The sequence below is a fragment of the Miscanthus floridulus genome, chromosome 3 (genome assembly GCF_019320115.1).
Source record: "Miscanthus floridulus cultivar M001 chromosome 3, ASM1932011v1, whole genome shotgun sequence".
In the NCBI taxonomy this organism is placed as follows: Eukaryota; Viridiplantae; Streptophyta; class Magnoliopsida; order Poales; family Poaceae; genus Miscanthus; species Miscanthus floridulus.
In genome coordinates, this window is record NC_089582.1 from 64,005,230 (window position 1) to 64,021,363 (window position 16,134).

Below are 16,134 nucleotides of genomic sequence, written 5' to 3' on the forward strand. Positions count from 1 at the left end.
AGCACAGTAAGCGCCCATGTTTTCTTTGGTGCAGTCCCAATCTTTGTTGACTTGATTGATTACTACTGCTGAATCTTCGTAAACGAGTAAACGTTTGATTCCGAGGGTAATTGCCACTCGTAGCCCGTGGATGAGGGCTTCGTATTCTGCCTCATTGTTTGTAGCTTGCCATAATATCTGAAGGACGTACTTGAGTTGCTTTCCGTCTGGAGAAATTAGGAGGACACCTGCACCGGCTCCGTCTAGCTTGAGTGATCCATCAAAGTACATCTTCCAATGATCAAGGATGGTACTTGACATAGATTGTTGAATTTCTGTCCATTCGGCAACAAAATCAGCCAGGGCTTGAGATTTAATTGCCTTCCATGGTGTGAAATCGATATTGAGAGCGCCAAGTTCAACTGCCCACTTAGATATGCGCCCCGTTGCATCTCTGTTGTGTAGGATGTCTCCGAGTGGGAAATCTGTCACCACGGTAATCCTGTGGCTTTCAAAATAGTGGCGAAGCTTGCGTGAAGTGATCAGAAGGGCGTAGAGTAGTTTTTGCACATGCGGGTACCAGATTTTTGATTCTGACAGTACTTCGCTGATGTAGTATACGGGACGTTGTACTTTATATACACGCCCTTCTTCTTCTCTTTCTACGACAATCGCAGTGCTGATCACCGTAGAAGTTGCCGCAATGTATAGCATCATGTCTTTGTATCTCTTCGGAGGTGTGAGAACTGGTGAGGAGGTGAGGTATGCCTTGAGCATCTTGAAAGCTTCGTTAGCTTCTTCTGTCCACTCGAACTTGTCTGTCTTCTTCAGCAATTTAAAGAAAGGTAACCCTTTTTCGCCCAGTCTTGATATGAAACGATTGAGGACCGCCATGCAGCCTGTTAGTTTCTGCACATCTTTGATACTTCGAGGAGGGCCCATCTCTGTTATGGCTCGAATCTGCTTGGCACTTGCTTCAATTCCACGATGACTGACCAGGAATCTGAGTAGTTGTCCTGAAGGAACTCCGAATACACATTTATTTGGATTCAATTTCCACCTCCATCTTTTTAGGTTTTCTAAGGTTTGCTTTAGGTCTTTAATTAGTGCATCCAGGTTCTTTGTCTTTAGCACTACATCATCCACGTATGCTTCTACGTTTTCGTCGATCTGATCACCAAGGCATGTTTGAATAGCTCTTTGGTAGGTGGCTCCAGTATTCTTGAGTCCAAATGACATGGTCTTGTAGCAGTAGGCACTGAACGGAGTGATGAAAGATGTCTTGCTCTGGTCTTGTTCTTTTAATGTAATCTGGTGATATCCTGAATAGCAATCAAGAAAGGATAATAGGGCGGATCCTGCCGTTGAGTCAACTATCTAATCAATGCGCGGTAGCCCAAATGGATCTTTCGGGCAGTATTTGTTGAGATCTGTGTAGTCGACGCACATGCGCCACTCGTCTGTATTCTTTTTCTGTACTAGAACTGGGTTTGCTAGCCAATCTGGATGAAGGATCTCTCTGATGAACCCGGCTGCCAATAGCTTTGTGATTTTTTAATTGATGCTTTCTTTTCGGGTGAGAATCATCGTAGCCATTGCTTTATGGGCTTGGAGCCTTCGTTGATATCAATTTTGTGCTTAGCCAACTCTCTTGGGACACCTAGCATGTCAGCTGGCTTCCAAGCGAAGATATCTTTGTTGTCCCGAAGAAAGTTGGTGAGCGCGAGTTCCTATTTTGCCAAGAGGTGGGCGCTGATGGTTGCTGTTTTGGAGGGATCGCTAGTGCCTAGGTTGATTTGCTTGACGTCGGCTTCTTTTGGTGGTGCGAGGATGCTGGGCTTTTTAGCCAGTATCTCTAACTCTTCTTGGCTTATTTCTGCGGCAATAGTGGCTATTTCTTTTCTACCATTGTCGACTTATGCTTTTGCTGCAATTTGGATTGCCTGAACATCACAGTCAAATGCGCGCTTCAAATCACTTCGAAGAGAGAGAAGACCATTAGGCCCTAGCATCTTAAGCAACAGGTACGGATAATGCGGTATTGCCATGAAATTTGCTAGTGCTGGGCGCTCGAGGATTGCGTGATATGATGAATCGAAGTCCGCGACTTCAAACTTGATGAACTCTGTACGGTAGTTTGAGGGAGTCCCAAAAGTAACCGGTAGAGTGATTTGTCCAAGTGGCATTGTTGCCTTGCCGGGTACTATGCCATAAAAAGGCGTGCTTGTTGGTGTGATCATCCCGGCGAGTTGTAGTCCCATCTTTCTTAGAGTTTCTGAAAAAATAATGTTGAGTCCGGCTCCTCCGTCGATTAGTACTTTTGTAACAGTCATACCGGCAATGGTTGGATCTAGAATCAGTGGATAATGGCCTATGTTCCCTATGCTGGTCTATTGGTCTTCTCTTGAAAATTGGATGAGATATTCTGACCAATTTGAGATATCTTGGTGTAGCAGGTTCTGCTGCCATGATGGTTCGTAATGCTAGCTTTTCTTGATGTTTGGTTCTGGAATCTGGAACTCCGGCAAAGATTACTGCTACTGTCCCTCTGGATTTTTGGAATCCCTTGTCTTCATGGTTGTCTCCTTCTTTTTTCTGATTGTCTTCTTTATTGTTCCCCTTACTATCTTTTCTAGTGTATCTTTTGTTGAAGGTGTAGCAATTTCCGATGGTGTGCTTTCCATTGGGGTGCAAGGGGCAACGTATGTTCTCAATGTCGTCATATCTTCTGGGCTTGGTAAATTTCTTTGATTTGTTAGCCATTGCTACTGTGTTGTCTGGTCCACGTTTTCTTTCCTGTTGTCTGTTGTTTCGATGATTTTGTCTATCTGGGTTGTCTCGGTTGTTTCTATCTAGAAATCTTTCTCTTGTTTTTTCCTCTGCAGTAATAATCTTTTCCACTGTTCGTCTAGATTCTTCATTGTTTCTTGGGTTCTCTTTGCAGAAATCTTGAAATTGCCACCTAGCCATGATTCCGTGAGAGAAGGCTTCGATTACTTCTCGTTGTGTGATGTCATGTACTTGAGCTTGTAGTTTGCCAAATCATCGATAGTAATTTCTTAGACTTTCACCTCCTTTCTGCTTGAGTCCTTTTAACTCTGCGTGGGTGATTGGGTGTGTAATGATACCCGCGAAATTTTCACAGAAAGCTCTTTGCAAGTCCTCCTAATTTTTGATTGATCCTGGATTCAATTTGTCAAACCATTACAGTGGCATGGTTTCTAAGGCCATGGGAAAGAACAAGGTCTTGATGTCATCGTCTCCTCCAGCCAATTCAATCGATTGCGAGTAAATCCTGAGCCATTGCTTTGGTTCGGTCTTGCCATCATACTTGGAGTGGTTGGATGGCTTGAACTTATGAGGCAGTCGTATTGAAGCAAGTCTGTTTGCGAAACAAGGGAATCTATCGTGCGTTTCGGCTTCTGTGTATTCCGATTCGGCGCCCCCTTCTTGCCAACTGTTGTCTTGGTGAGAGTAGTTTTGCGTGGCTGTCCGAGTAGGTGCTTTGCTTCTGGCCTTTCTTGGTTGTTCGACTCGGTTGTTTTGACTATGATTTCTTCGACTCTCTCCGTTGTGACTTCTACTTGGTCCAAGTCTTTCGAAAGCGGACTTCCTTTGATTTTGATCTTCCTGTTCATGAGATGTTGCCCTTCCGTCGTGCGTCCTAAGGACTGTTGATCGGAGGAAGTCTCGAAGCTGTTCTTGTTTTTCATTGGGATATGAAGTTGCCCTGAGTTCTTCTAGTGCTTCTCGGATCTTATCGTAGGGTGTATTCGCTGCTCGTCCTTCTTCGACCTCTCGCTCTGATTTTCTTCTATTGTACTCAGCTAGGTCTGACTCATATTTGATCCAAGTGTCCTTTCGCTGCTTAGCACGGCGTTGCCGTCCTTATTTCAATTTGTTCTTTCTCTCTCTGGCCTGCCTCTGACTCTCAGTTTCACCATCGTGCCCCTGGATAAATGGTGATATGTTGGATTCGGATTCATCTGAAGACCTGACGTCGGGTGCTTCTGGGGGGACCAATGGCGATCGAGGACGGCGAATCACAAATACTTCTCTAGCGTGAGTTGTTCTGTCATTGTCTATGGCTTCTGTACTGCCAGAGTTGTTGATAACTTCAGTAGAGGCTTCAAGGTCACAGATCGAGTCTCCTTGGTAGGGTAGAGCTATTGTTGTCATGTTGTCGACTAGTTGGGCGTCGCTATCTTCAGGAACTAAACCCGACCAGTGGATGATGCAGTCCTGAGATGTTATAGTTAAAACGAGACCTTCTTGGGCTCCTTTTAGTGGCATTCTAAGCACCAGATTGGTGGATCCTTCGGTCTGTGTCTGATAAGACGTTGCCCTGTTGTGGAGTCTGAATGGAAGAGGACCCGACTTCTTCTGAGTGTACTCCGAGTAGTATTCTTGATAGGTTGACGCCGTGTTCCGGAGCTTTGTCAGAAAAGAACTCGGGTTCCCGAAAGAACTCGAATAAGACTCCGTTTCGGAAGTGGAACCTGAGTTTGAATCGGATGCGCGAAGTCACGAAATCTGAGTCGGATTGGACATCATGAGCTGCGCGAATCTTCCGGCAAGCTGGTCTGTCGTTGTCGCCGAAATGAAAAAGTCCTGATGATGATCTGAATCTCCGAGGAGACGGTTTTGAAGCTTGCCATCGTCGCCTGCCTCGCAGATCCATGAACCGAAGATGAAGGTTGATCCATTCGAGAAGATCATGTTGTCGAGCTCTCGGATGCAAAGTCGCCGAAAGCCCCTACCTGGCGCGCCAGCTGTCGATGTTTGTCCATCGATAGCCTGCCACGGGGTCCCCGGGGCAGTATTGTTCGGGCTTCAGCGTATGCGGAACTCGACGGTTAACGCAAGAGATAGTCGATTTATCCTGGTTCGGACCCTCGATCTTTGATCGAGTAATAGCCCTACGTCCGGTCGGCGTTAGCCTTTGCGTTGGATTGATCGTAAAGCGTTGTGTTGTACAATTGTTCTCTGAACCTCCATCCAAAGGGCCCTGCCCTCCTTTATATAGTCAGGAGGCCAGAGTCCTAGTCGATTTACAATGAGAGTTCCTAGTAGGATTACAGAGTAATACTACTACTAAGATTACAGGGAAGAATCCTAGTTAGACTAGTTCTCACTTCCTTGCGGAGTATCCCGTGGGTCCCGCACCGACAGTCACCCAGCCACTAGGACACTCGTCCTGCAAGCAATCAAAGAACTAGTAAGAACAAGTATAACAAGTACTGAATTTACTAGACGAAGATGAAGGTTTTCAAACTCAATCTCAAATAAGGTGGGGTTCCGGAGACAAGAAGATAGGCGGCTGATCCAGCATGCACGCTTACAAGCAAGTAGCGAGAGCTAAACTTGATCTAAACAAAATTCAACTGTTCTTGGTGGCGGCTAAGGGGTATATGAAGGTGAAGGGACGACCACCAGGGTGTTGGGGTCGTGCTCCACCCCTAGGATGTGTCCCTAATGGACTCGACTTGATACACGGCCCATTGGGCCAAACTAAGGCGACGCAGCACCTTTGGACAGAAAACCTCTCGGTAGTAATTCGGTCATTGCAGCCGCCTCAGAACAGATATGGACTTGATTCTAAATCCATATGAAAAAGACTTCATAAGGATTCCATGAAGTACTTGAACGTCCCGATCCGAGTCCGTATGCGACTGTGGTGACTATCACAAGTTGGAGTTGTCCTGGAGTCCGAATCCAGCCTGCACGAATCCTTTTCTTTTTCGGTCCTCTCTCTGGTTCCAAAACAAGAGTACACGTGTCTCCATGATCTAAATATGATGGACAAGAACTCAAGAGTGAACTTACTTAATGATTAAGTTGATGAGTACGGATGCAAGTAATAGGATTAGAACCGGTACTTGTGTCGGTATGGATATATCGTTGGTGTTGATGTCCTCGTCACAGAGCAACCATTCTCTAACGGAGTTGCCCAAAAAACTGTTGATACAAAGATTGACCATACATAAACTAATGCTAGATTGTCCAGACCATTCGAAGAACACAGTGGATAGCCAAACATTTTTCGCGGTGAACAACGGGAGGTTTATAACTTATGAGCACCTCGTACTGGGCTTCAGACGTCGAGAGTATTAGGTGGGTCGACCTGGCAAATGGCAAACTAAGAAAGGCCCAATTGTTGGGTTGGACGACTAGTCCTAAAACCCCTCATCTGTCTAAAACCCTAGTTCGGTGAGGCACTAGCTCTGAGTGGCGGCGCGGCGACCGGTGAGACGACTGACCGAGCGAGTGCGCCGGGGAGCTCCCCTGCAAACTACGCCGCGCAGCAAATGGAGCGCAGCCCTGCAGACAAGGAAGAGGTTGAGGCAGAAGAGCCGCTAAGGTCCGAGGAGGAGGAAGGAGAGGAGGGGTGGGACGACTGGTGCTCCGACGGCGAAGATGTTGGCGGCGGGCTGCTGTGCTTGTTCTGTAGCTCGCGTTTTGACACCGAGAGCTCACTCTTCGAGCACTGCGCCGCCGAGCACTGCTTCGATTTCCACAGGATCGTGAAGGAGCTGGGGCTGGATTTTTACAGCTGCATCAAGCTCATCAACTTTGTCCGCTCCGAGGTGTGTCAGCAACACCCTTCTGCTGGCAGTAATCTTTTTTGGCCACGTTAATGCCTGCAGTAGATTATCAGCTCAATTGCTTTGCTTAAGTAAATGGTTCTATGGTGGTATGAAGAGCTGTTTAAGGTTCAAGTTTGTTAATTTCTGTGCGTACTCTGCTTGATTTCTAGCCGTTGCTGATTCATAGGTTGCAGAGAAAAAATGCTGGAGCTGTGGCCAAACATTTTCTTCCAACACCGAACTCTGCAGCCACTTGCACGCAGTGGCTAGTTACCTAATTGAGGGAAAGGTGCCATGGGAAGACCATGTGTACTTGAAACCTTTCATGGAAGACGACTCCCTTCTGCACAGCTTGTCAATCGATGAAGATGACGATGAAGATGAGGACTGTGGGATGTCAATGGAAAGAGGACAATGTTCAGCAGGGAATGGGGTTTTAGCTGAACCACTGGGGAACACACTGAGCACCATATCAGAAAGAAATGGTTCTGATATCAGCCCTCAATTTCATGAAGAGTGTACTATTGGGAGTACACAAGGGGAGGACAGGGAGTCTCTTGCTCATGAGATGAATGATAGCCACCTAAAGGTTGCACGTGCTAGTGTTAATGCCAAAGCAATCAAAACTGTGGATGATAACTACTTTGGATCTTACAGTTCATTTGGTATCCACAGGGAGATGCTCGGTGATAAAGTAGGTGAACTCTTTCTGGATTTGTGGTCAACAAGTTCATGTCAAATATGTATGTCTATTCTTGTCCGGTATGTATTTGTGTGGTCTGAAAACACCGAATGCTCTGAATAACCTTTTTCAGGTCAGAACAGATGCTTACAGAGATGCAATTTTAGGCAATCCTAGCCTATTAAGTGGAGCAACTGTACTGGATGTTGGTTGCGGCACAGGAATTCTAAGGTATCTAAGCACTCACCATATGATGGTCACCTACTGATTATACGCATGGGGGTTAGTTTATCTTAACCATGAAATGCAATGATGCAAGCCTTGGATCTTGTAAAAGAAAATGGGCTTCATATTGCTCATCTGGAAAACATAACCAGTGGAATAATAGTTCACAAGAAAGGTCTGGGTCAGATAATTGTACTCAACTGACTGGTTATGGATAATTTTGACTTGGTTGCACATTAAGGTCCTATAAGTAGGTACAATGTTGACAAATCTGATCTAGTTCATGATTTAACTTGACCATCTATATCTGAAGTTTATAAGGATTGGCAAAACAAATTTGACATTTATGGATTCATTGTGAAAAGTATTTTGGTGGCATATAACTGTTTTCATTTAAGATGCTTCTGTAGATATTGCTAGTCAAATTTTAAAAAATTGACTTAGTAGTTAGGGCAAATCTAAATGGACTTATGTTTGTGATCAGCTAGAACACCTTTCCTATCGTGACCAGGAAGCACTGCATGTTATATAGTGATTATGTTTCTGAAGTCCAAGGCTGGTCATAAAAATGAGTAAATCACTACTGTTGATGCATGGTGAATTGTCAATTTTGCATGTGCAGCTGTTGATACGCTTCCTATCTACAGTCTTTTTGCAGCTAAGGCTGGTGCATCTAGAGTTGTTGCTGTTGATGGGAGTGCAAAGATGGCTTCTGTGGCTACCCAAGTATGTCTCTTTTCTCTTCAATATTGTATTAAAATCCGAACCTCTTTGCACCACAAGTATCTTATAGGTATTGCATGATGCAGGTTGCAAAGAATAATGGTCTGTTGTATGATGAAAACGTGAAAGCAGAACCAAAGCAAGGTAGTGCTCAATTGATAAGCGTTGTACATACAAAGGCTGAAGAGCTAAACCAGAAAATACAAGTCCCACAAAATGGCTTTGATGTGTTAGTGAGTGAATGGATGGGATATTGCCTGCTGTATGAATCCATGCTAAGTTCTGTCCTATATGCACGTGATCATTTTCTTAAACCTGGCGGTGCTATTCTCCCAGATACTGCAACTATTGTAAGTCCTCAGTTGCTTGCTTGCATTCTGTCCTGTATTTTCTGCTGTTTGATAACCCGTGCCTGATCCACCCTCTAGCTTGGTGCTGGCTTCGGGAAAGGTGGAACTTGCTTGCCATTTTGGGAAAACGTATATGGCTTCGATATGTCATGTATTGGCAAAGAAGTAACTTCAACTTCAGCTCGATTTCCTGTAGTTGATGTACTGTCTTCTCAGGATATTGTGACAGAGACTGCTGTACTCCATGTAAGTTCCTGTGACTGCATATTTACTTAGTTTCACTTCTGATATCGAATTTGTTAAATGTCTGTAGAGCTAGATATCAATCTGGGTGTTAACTACCTTAGGGCGCGTTTGGCAGGGCTCCGGGTTCTCGTAGACTGGGTTCCAATTCACAAAAAAATCAAATAAAATATACTTCAAAAAATTCCAAACTTTTTGTGGACGAATAACAACTTAAATACAACCCATTTTAACTTGTCCCACTTAATTAAAAAGGATTAATTGAAAAAAATAGGAGGTGAGAAGGGAGAATGAGAATCACTAGAAACCAACTTTTCACCGTTTCTCTCTCGTAGTACAAAAGCACGAAAGGTTTCGCTCCAGAATCGCTATGTCTTTCTGCGTTTGGCAACGATTCCCACTGTTTCTCGCTAGAAACGGGAGCAGAACGGCTGCCAAACGCGTCCTTAATACGATGCATGGCTTTCTCTATACAGGGCAAATTTCGCAAAAGACACTTTATTTAGCAACCTTTTTCTTTTGCAAAGTTACACTTTGAGGAATCAAGTTTAAGAAACTAAAACTCTATTATCATCTATCACAAAACTACACATTTTATTGTCATCTGTATGGCAAAACTACACTTTTGAGATCTGATTATCTGAAGAGTGTGGTTATGAAATGAAGTGAGCACAAATGTGTAGTTTTGTGACATTAATAGACAAGAAATAATAAGGTTGGGTGACCCAAAAGGTAACTATCGAGCAGGTGGAGGTGATTCTTGCGATCTGAGTATCTGACTATGAACGAACAGGTCGTGGGACCTTAGTAATCGCAGAACCAACTCGGCATGGTTATGGACCTTGCTATCTGAAAACAAGGTTCAATTCCTGCAACCTGACTTAGGCAAAACTGGAATACAAAAAGAACAATATCGTTCAACACATGTGGAATTCTCAAAGGCTGTCTTGCATGGGTCATCTGACACAACTGAAGAACAATGTTTGCACAATCCTCTCCCATCCCTTCCAAATCTGCCTAAATGTGGTCTTTATTTATTACATCGGCCCAGCCCAAGGACAGGTGGCACAGTACCCCTTTTATTTCGCTCTCATTTTTTTTGATGACTTGACCTTCATTCCTTACAAGAATCACATAATTGAGTTCATGTGCACAAGACCAAGTGGCTAGTGGCTAGTCGTTGCATATCTGTTGTGGCTGGTGATGTGGTTTGAATTGAAGGACTGATGTCCTCATCAAGAAAAGTGTAGTTTTGTCAAAATGATTCAAGTATATTTTTTTTGTTCCTATGTTGATAAAAGTTTAGTTTTGTGAAACTGGTTTTAGAAAGTGTAGTTTTGTAAAAAAAAACGAATTGTTCTCTTATAACATTTTATATTTTGAGTATTGGTAAAATGTGCTCAAATGCCACTTTGAATTAAGGGATTCATACTAACATCTTGCTTTTATTTCTTGTATTCAGTCCTTTGATCTTGCAAGTATGAAGGAAAGTGAGATGGATTTTACCGCAAGCTTTGAACTGAGGCTCAGCGAAAGTAGTGCCACTGTGCCTGGAGTGACCTGGTGCTATGGCATTGTCTTGTGGTTTGACACGGGGTTTACCAACAGATTCTGCAAGGAGAAGCCTGTTGTCCTCTCCACCTCTCCCTTCTCTCCACCAACTCACTGGTCACAGACAATCTTCACCTTTGAAGAGCCCATTGCAATGGCGAAGGAGGAATCAGCCCTGGGTTCATCTGCATCGGCTGGCACAGATGACTGCCCAGCTACGATGCTCAGGTCTCGGATAAGCATTGTGAGGGCATCTGAACACCGTAGCATAGACATATCGGTTGAAACCACAGCAATCAGTTCAGATGGCCGGAAGCATAGCTGGCCTGTTCAGATATTCAACTTGTGACCAAATCATTATACCTATTTGGATTCCCTACCATCTTATTCCATGAGCAGCAGTTATTAGAATTTGTTTTGGTCGTTTAAGTTTTGCACACTGAATGGAGAAGTTTGTGCAACTGATTTTGGTGAAATGATGATCGTGAGGATCAGATTGGAAGGCTTTCTGGAATGGTTAGGGTGTAATGGTGTAGAAGAATCAAATTCAGACTGGTTTGCCCCAAGTTCAGTTGAATGATGTTGACGGGGTTGAAGGCAAACATAATGTATTTGTTGCAGTAATCAAACATGTTGCGCTTCACAGATCACAAACAGTGATGACAAGGAGCTGGTGGCCAACGGTCTTTGGAAAAAAAGGAATTTTAAGATAAATTAAGAGAGAACATAAAACATGTATGTATCCTTATTTTATTTTCTAATCAGACGCTATCATCAATGTGATTAATAGTGATTGGTTGATAAATGAAAAGTATTTAATATAAAACTGGTTTTTATCTCCTAGAATGTATTATATTTGAAGACAAATTTTGAATGCTAGAATGTATTATATTATAGGACGGAGGGAGTAGTTAGTTTATGAAACCGATGGAAACCTGTTTTGTACTTTTAAATTAAACAAAACAAACTGAAGTTTGTGGAATCAGCATATATGATAGGATGCCCTCCATTCATAAGCTACTAAAGTGGGAGTAGCATACTAGTATAGTATCTCTAACCTCTTTCTTCGTTATTCTTTCCATATTATTATGCACAAAAATAAAGCCAGGAGAAAGTAACACTTTGTTCAACACGATCGTAAGCAATGATGTGGAAATATTTGACTTCCGCGGCGCATCAAGCAGTCGTAGTGTGCTTTATTTAGCTGATGGGTGTTGACACGTACGTGGCATCTGCACTGCACTGGGCAGTCCAAGTCCAAGGCATATCCATTCCATGGAGCTCGCGCCCCTGCTCCTTCTCACCCAGCTGCTGCTGCTTCCCGCGGTGGCGGTTGTCTCCGGCGAGCCCGCCGCGCACCCGGGCTACGCGCACGCTGAGGAGGCATGCGGCGGCGTGGCAGGGGCAGAGGCAGCAACGGTGCTGGTGCCGGCGCCGGAGCGGCGCGAGGAGTTCGACGGTGGCCGGATCGTGGACATCAGCCACTACTACCGCGAGGACATGCCGGCATGGGAGTCGTTGGAGGGCACGGGCGAGTTCCTGCAGCTGACGCGGTCCATGCGCAACGGCTCCGACATCGCCAACTTCTCGGAGCTCCGGCTCACCGCGCACTCTGGCACCCACGTTGACGCGCCGGGACACGTCTTCGAGCACTACTACGATGCCGGCTTCGACATCGACACGCTCGACCTCGCCGTCCTCAACGGTATATATATTGCTATCATGTTGCTTTCAGTATATATAATATACTGTAGTTAAGCAGGGTTTCTTTATCTCGAAAAATAAGTAGAAATGAATTAAACTAATTAATTTCATTTATGAGGTGTGAAACTCAAACTTTTGAGTTGGTACGGTGTGCAGGACCAGCGCTGTTGGTTGATGTTCCCAGGGATAAGAACATCACAGACCCCGTTCGCTGGTCTGGATCGTCCAGACCAGCCGGCTGATACCCCTCACATTTTACTGTTCATCAAACCAGCCAACAGTATTTCTCTCTCACACAACCAGCCAGTTTCAGCCAAGTTTCTGCCAGCCGAACAGGTAAAACAGAGAGACAAAACATACCAGCATATACTTTTGAGTATTATTATCGCAAATACTACACAGCCAGTAGATACTTTGTTGCTAAATTAGTGCATTAGCCACGATCCTCACCTTTTTTTGTAGGATTATATAATTTGACTTAGAGAATGTATTTAGAACAAAATAATAATAAGATTGGCCAATCAAATACTTTCAGTATGCCTGCAGCTTTAATGCTTTATGAAACTTGAGATGACAGCCTAACTCTAGCTCCTTACCCCTTTCCAGTCCCTTAGCTTTTCTCCTAGTGTTGCTGTTTCTCTTTTTTTCCTGCACTTGTTATGTTTTGTTCTGTATCTTTACCTTTGTTCAATAAAACCTCCGGTAGGGGCTCCTTGCCCCTCCTGTTTATTCAAAAAAAAAAAAAAAACTCTAGCTCCTTACATATGTCCATCCATAACCCTGCTATTTTTAGTAAATAGTAGATAATATTCAAAACCTGATGTAGAGCTTTGATAAATAAGAGCTGTTGATTAAACAATCTTATGTTAGTCGTCATATGTACTGTATACCCTACTTTTCCTCACCAGAAGAGGTCCCTACTTTCGATAGCCCTTAACACCATCGCACAACTATAAAAATGATTTTCCCATACACCCTCTCATATATTTCTATAACCGGTTAAAATTCTAAATTGCAGGTGGATATCATGGTGTTTAGCTTAGGTTTTCAATGACCATGCATTATCTAACATCCCGTAGTGTACAGTCGTCTATCTGCTTTCAATTGATGATTACAAAAAAAAGGCTTCTGGAATGGTTAACAAAATTCACAAGCGCTTTTAGATTAAAAATGGTCCTAATATGATAGGTGTGTAACATGAGTTTAATTCAGGACAAGTCACAAGATATTTCCTCTTTTTCTCAATGTAGCTGATGTTATGGCATCCCTAAACATTCCTAAAGGTGTTCGACGTGTACTCTTTCGAACCCAAAATACAGACAGGTATGTTTTACCTCCATATTACAGTCCAAAGAACATGCATAGGCACATGCAAACACATCCATTTCTACATTTCCCTTTTATCGATGGATTCAACATACCGAGCATGATAGTGGCTAATCTGTTTTTGATTTTCTTGGTTTTGGACATAGTGCACGTAATTGTCATATCACCAACAACAGTTCCAACCTAATTAAATTAGATCCATTTGGAATAATGTCGACCCAATGAAGATTACCTGAATTTAATACTCCCTTCAATTCAAATTATAGGTTGTTTCAGGATTCTAGTTTGCCAAACTTCTTCAACTTGGCCATAAAAAGATGCATATATTGATAATGCATCTTCATCATGGAAAATGCTTTCATAGTATATAACTTTCTGTATTTCAGATACTAAACTTTTACCAAACAAATACACAAGTCAAAGTGTTATATTGGAGATAGTGTGAATGTCCTAAACGTCTTACATTTGGAATCAGAGGGAGTACCTTATTAATCTTGCAATAGCCTCTTCATTAATGATCTTGTTCCCTTTTTAATAGTTGAGAAGTCTAAGTGAAAAAAAATTCTATATTCATGGGTGACAAAAGTAGGGCTGAAATTTGTGTTAGTTGTCGAATGTGTTAAAAAGACCACATTTTTTTATGCAGAAAGCTTATGTGGAAGAAAGAATTTGATACAAGTTATGTTGGCTTCATGAAGGATGGTGCACAATGGTTGGTTGATAATACCGACATCAAACTAGTTGGTAAGTTAGTTCCATTTAGAGGGTCACTTGTGGCCTTGCAAAAAATGTTTCTATTGAATTTATAATATTTGTCCCTTTTGTCAGTACTAGTTAATTGTAGGCATTACAGTTGCCTATGAAAATGAACGACAGATACAAGTGATATTTTTTTATTCCTAAAGAGTCCATTATCTGAGTCATTTCTGCACTTCAATATTTTAGATCTTTTATTGAGTGAAATAGGTCAATATATGAACAATTACTCCAAGTTTAAGCAAATGGTTTAAACAATGTTTATACATGAAAGACTCGGACATTGTTAACAACATTTTCTAAGTCGAATCATACAAAGATGTACATTTTTGATCCTGTTGTTTCTTCATATGGTCTGAGCTTTTGTGCATTATCTGAGCTCACAATATATATATAGATCATGCTGGCTAATACAAGTTACAAAACTGTGATACAATTGTTAGTAGTAAGACTAAGTTAATTTAGTGGCATGTTTGCACCAAGCTTATTTGTGTTACTATGTGATCCTTTTGTTTTGCTGGTACAAAATTATCTACTTCGCCTAACTAAAATTGCATGGATGGTTGGAGATCTTGATTTATTGTGAGAGGAAGAAAAATACACATGAATGAAGAGCATAGCAAGATGTAACAAATTAAACGGATTTTTTGGGTACAGAAATAATCACAAAATACGATCTGGATGACGAATGTGTACTAGATTATGCTAAGCATTTAATATCAGCCCATGTTTCCCTTCTACTCATCTCATGTTTCTTTCTTCTTGTATAACATCCTTTAGTTCATGCAGGAGTTGACTACTTGTCAGTGGGCGCATTTGATGAATGCATTCCAGCTCATTTAGTATTTCTTGAAAAAAGGGTAATATTTCCATCATATACACTTGATTTTTTTAGCAATCTGATATACACACACACTGAGAGACTTACAGATTAGAAATATCCACACCCATAATTAACTGAACTTGATATTTTTCATCTGTTTAGGAGGTCATCCTTGTGGAAGCCTTAAATCTGGAGCGTGTTAGCCCTGGAATATACACATTGCATTGCTTGCCACTAAGATTGCGGGGTGCTGAAGGTTCTCCAGCAAGATGCATCCGCATCAAGTGACATGGTTATAACCATCTCCAAAAACATTGTATAATCGATATTGAAATCTACCTACTCAGTCTTTTGGAGGTGCTTATAGAGATATGGTTTTTGTGCATGTGTTCATAGGGATAGGGGAGCTGAGGACCCAAGAATACGGAGCTGGGCTGGGACTAATCCAGTGGACACTGATATGAGCTGAAGCTATCACGGCTAGTGTGGAGCAACATTCAATAATCTACGCTACATAAAATTTGAGCGTATAAGTTTTACAGACTTGAACCCCGTCTGGGTTCTAGATCCGCCACTGCAAAGGGGTGGAGTATGTGTGCGTGTTTGGGAGTGTAAATTTAGGTACTGTGGTTTGAGGAAATATTATGTATATGATGAAATAAGAATACATCCATTCATCCACATGACAACTGGAAACCGTGTCTCCCACCACTCTTCCACCATTTTCTCCTAATATTATCTCATTAGAACTCTATTGTGTTATTATTGTCCCCTTCACAAAACAAATCAATTTATAGAGTTGTTCTAAATTAAAACTATCTTAATTTTAACCGAATCTATGGTGAAGGGCACCCATATTTATCAAAACTAAATTAGTATTACTAGATACACCATAAAACATATTTTTATAGTATATTTATTTGGTGCCAAAAAAATGGTATTCTTTTCTGTAAAATTGGTGAAACATACTTAAGAAAGTTTAACTTAGAATACTCTAGGTCGATTTATTTCGTACAAAACTTTTTTCCCTATATGTGAAAGTACATCTAAGCCCCTAAGTGGGTTTGGCGTATTAAAGACAATGTAATAAGGAACTTGGGGGGGGGGGGTATAACCCCATATACCCACGACAGAGACATGGGCCGCACCATCAGGGTGGTCCAGCCCACAAGATGAGGGCTTCCG

General features: G+C 42.4%; 2 protein-coding genes across 3 annotated transcripts; both read left to right on the forward strand.

Annotated features, from left to right (window-relative positions):
* The first annotated feature begins 6,162 nt into the window (after positions 1 to 6,162).
* Positions 6,163 to 11,153, forward strand: LOC136545880 (probable protein arginine N-methyltransferase 3). Its single transcript, XM_066537852.1, has 7 exons — positions 6,163 to 6,566; positions 6,754 to 7,260; positions 7,382 to 7,479; positions 8,121 to 8,199; positions 8,283 to 8,546; positions 8,625 to 8,792; positions 10,252 to 11,153. Exons 1-7 carry the CDS (start codon positions 6,288 to 6,290, stop codon positions 10,687 to 10,689), a joined length of 1,833 nt encoding a protein of 610 aa, XP_066393949.1. The 5' UTR covers positions 6,163 to 6,287; the 3' UTR covers positions 10,690 to 11,153.
* Positions 11,154 to 11,449: 296 nt separating this feature from the next.
* Positions 11,450 to 15,679, forward strand: LOC136545881 (cyclase-like protein 4). 2 transcript variants are annotated; one of them, XM_066537854.1, is made up of 7 exons: positions 11,548 to 12,045; positions 12,201 to 12,243; positions 13,293 to 13,367; positions 14,017 to 14,114; positions 14,916 to 14,986; positions 15,112 to 15,241; positions 15,346 to 15,679. In XM_066537854.1, the coding sequence occupies exons 1-6, from the start codon at positions 11,616 to 11,618 to the stop codon at positions 15,235 to 15,237; spliced, it is 843 nt and encodes a 280-aa protein (XP_066393951.1). In that variant the 5' UTR covers positions 11,548 to 11,615; the 3' UTR covers positions 15,238 to 15,241; positions 15,346 to 15,679. The 2 variants fall into 2 exon arrangements, with proteins under 2 accessions (XP_066393950.1, XP_066393951.1); XM_066537853.1 differs by lacking the exon at positions 12,201 to 12,243 and having other exon boundaries at positions 11,450 to 12,045; positions 13,295 to 13,367; positions 15,346 to 15,678.
* Positions 15,680 to 16,134: the final 455 nt, after the last annotated feature.